General features: G+C 44.1%; 1 protein-coding gene across 1 annotated transcript; it reads left to right on the top strand.

Moving 5' to 3' along the window:
* The first annotated feature begins 1,099 nt into the window (after positions 1–1,099).
* On the top strand, positions 1,100–2,816 carry LOC127748552 (cytochrome c oxidase subunit 3). The gene has a single exon (XM_052263315.1). The coding sequence runs from the start codon at positions 1,788–1,790 to the stop codon at positions 2,583–2,585; it is 798 nt and encodes a 265-aa protein (XP_052119275.1). The 5' UTR covers positions 1,100–1,787; the 3' UTR covers positions 2,586–2,816.
* The last annotated feature ends 248 nt before the right edge of the window (positions 2,817–3,064 follow it).

Below are 3,064 nucleotides of genomic sequence, written 5' to 3'. Positions count from 1 at the left end.
TTTTGCTTGGCCACTGCCACTAAAGAAATAGTCTTTTTTCGTTTTTACCAAGATAACAAGATAATGAGCTAGCCACAAAAGCTATCACTGAAAGAAGCCGCAGCTGGCTTAAAAAAAAAGCCTTTTCGTTGTCACCACTAACCTCGATCGATTGGAGCATCGGGTGACTGGATAGCCCAATGAAATCTAGAGGGTGCATCAGAGAAGATGTATCAATCATGAATAGACCAGTCGAAAAACCTCTTCCAGTGCATTCTACCGACGCTGGGGGACTGATTTATGCTGTCCATGTTGTCAGCCCATTTATTGCTGCTCCTCGATCAGTTCATTGGGCTTCTTCGGCTAAGAAGATTTTCAATCAAATACGTTGTAGCTGACGAAAACACGGACCTATCTCCGGCTTACTCTCCTGATCACCGAAAGATGGACGAGGGCTTCTCTTACCTCAAAAACCCCTTTCCGTAGGTAAGGATCAACAGGATTGGTTGGGTAACTGGAAGCTGACTGATCAGCTCGAAAGAAGCCCGCAACGAATTCAGAATGATTAGGAAGGGCCGGACCTCTCTTGACCGAAGGCCTGACTTCTCTTCTCGAGCTCATGGACTTTGTTCATGGGGGGGCACTGAGCAAATCGACTACACGGAACAATCAAGCCCGAATTCCCCTAGATGGAAGAAGAATGTGGACAGATGGAACCAAAGAGGTCCCTGCTTAGCGCAGGCTACTTTTGAGCCCTAGATCAAGAATAAGGTGTCCCCTACACCGGACCGGAATCTCCATCCCGATTAGGAACCACAATAGTGATTCTCAATGGCTGGTTGTCTTTCAGAACCTGCTTCTGTGCTGACCAAGAAGCAGAACCAAAGCGAGCAGGCAGGACCAGTACCCTTAGTTGTTCTATACCTTGCAGGAGAAAGGAAAAAGTAGCCATTCGGGTATGAAGTTGCTTGCACATTGCCCCCCAACTCACACAGCTAGGTTTCGAGAGGGCTCTATCGATCTCCGGAACAGGGGAAGAAAGGGAGGAAGTGGGTGGTATCGTATATAAGATTAAGGACGCTTTTCGAAGTAATGTGACCGAAATATCGTAAGAGAAGAAAGAATTGAAAAGAGCCTATTCAGTTAGTCAGAAAGCTAGATCAAGAAAGCTGCGCCCAATAGAGCAACGCCTTGAGTAGACCGATAAGGTCTCGCGAAGCCGGTCACCGTACGCCTACGATCCTATCTGACTATTGAGGAGTTTGATCTTCTATCTTTTGTTCAATTGTGCGTGCTTTGCTTAACACATGCAATCGAAAGAATGTTCGATCATCAAACTTAGACTCAATGAAAGCTGCCGTTCACGTCAGGGTCCGAAGGAGATGTAGTCACTTTGAGTCTTTCTTCTAGATTGGGTTGGTGGTTAGTAAGGAAAGCCGGGTGTGGTGATCCGATCAACGAAAATCCATCCAGAAATGACATAGTAAGAATCGCACTAATCCGCGACCAGCAAGTTTTCCGAAACCAAACTGAATAGAATTGTGACTTTCAAAAAATGCTTGCTGAAAATCAAAGAAAGAAGGTCCATTTTCCCACGTAGTTCGTCGGTCAAACCTACGATTCTCTTCTTAATAGAGAGATCTTTTTCTAGTTAGACTTCTATCAATGCAATGAAAGAACCATCCCTTCCTATTTCTTTGTCCAGTCAGATAGAAATCTATAGATATATACCCAAAAGAGCCCTTCTTTACCACTTTAGGGGGTGGGGGTGAAGGGGGGGTTTACATACAACCGAGGCAAAGTGGTTTATGATTGAATCTCAGAGGCATTCTTATCATTTGGTAGATCCAAGTCCATGGCCGATTTCGGGTTCACTCGGAGCTTTGGCAACCACCGTAGGAGGTGTGATGTACATGCACTCATTTCAAGGGGGTGCAACACTTCTAAGTTTGGGCCTTCTATTTATCCTATATACCATGTTTGTATGGTGGCGCGATGTTCTACGTGAATCCACGTTGGAAGGACATCATACCAAAGTCGTACAATTAGGACCTCGATATGGTTCTATTCCGTTCATCGTATCGGAGGTTATGTTCCTTTTTGCTTTTTTTCGGGCTTCTTCTCATTCTTCTTTGGCACCTACGGTAGAGATCGGAGGTATTTGGCCCCCAAAAGGGATTGAGGTTTTAGATCCTCGGGAAATCCCCTTTCTTAATACCCCTATTCTCCTTTCATCCGGAGCAGCCGTAACTTGGGCTCATCATGCTATACTCGCGGGGAAGGAAAAACGAGCAGTTTACGCTTTAGTAGCTACCGTTTCACTGGCTCTAGTATTCACTGGCTTTCAAGGAATGGAATATTATCAAGCACCCTTCACTATTTCAGATAGTATTTATGGTTCTACCTTTTTCTTAGCAACTGGCTTTCATGGTTTTCATGTGATTATAGGTACTCTTTTCTTGATCATATGTGGTATTCGCCAATATCTTGGTCATCTGACCAAGGAGCATCACGTTGGCTTTGAAGCAGCTGCATGGTACTGGCATTTTGTAGACGTGGTTCGGTTATTCCTATTTGTCTCTATCTATTGGTGGGGAGGTATATGAGGGAACGAAACAGTGGATTGAGGAATGAAAGCTCGAAGACAAAGAGAACCCCAAAGAATTACTGCAGCTTTACCACTCCCTAATATACTCAATCTTCCACTTTCCTACCAAATCTCTCTTTATTCTGGCACATAAATGAAGGGATCGAAGATACTTTGGCGGATTATGTTCACCAAGAAATGACCCGAAATTGGATCTTGGTCTATTTGATATTGTTCTTTTTTTTCGATAAAAAATATGTTTTCTTGTCTCTCGTTTCTGAAGAATAAAATCGAAGAACCTAATGGATTAGAATTCCGCTATGTGACTAGAGAAAAAGAAAATGCCAGTTAATGATGTCACACGAAAATAGAAAGCCAGGCAGGACAGTAACTGACCCGCCTTCTATCCTCGTGTGTGATAGGGCAGCCGAGAAGCTTCTGTGCTGTCCGGTGCTTACCAAAGCGCATACTCTACAAACCCGCTACTGGACTATTCTA

The sequence above is a fragment of the Arachis duranensis genome, chromosome 1, assembly GCF_000817695.3.
Source record: "Arachis duranensis cultivar V14167 chromosome 1, aradu.V14167.gnm2.J7QH, whole genome shotgun sequence".
Taxonomy (NCBI): Eukaryota; Viridiplantae; Streptophyta; class Magnoliopsida; order Fabales; family Fabaceae; genus Arachis; species Arachis duranensis.
This window is presented reverse-complemented; position numbering and strand designations above follow the sequence as displayed.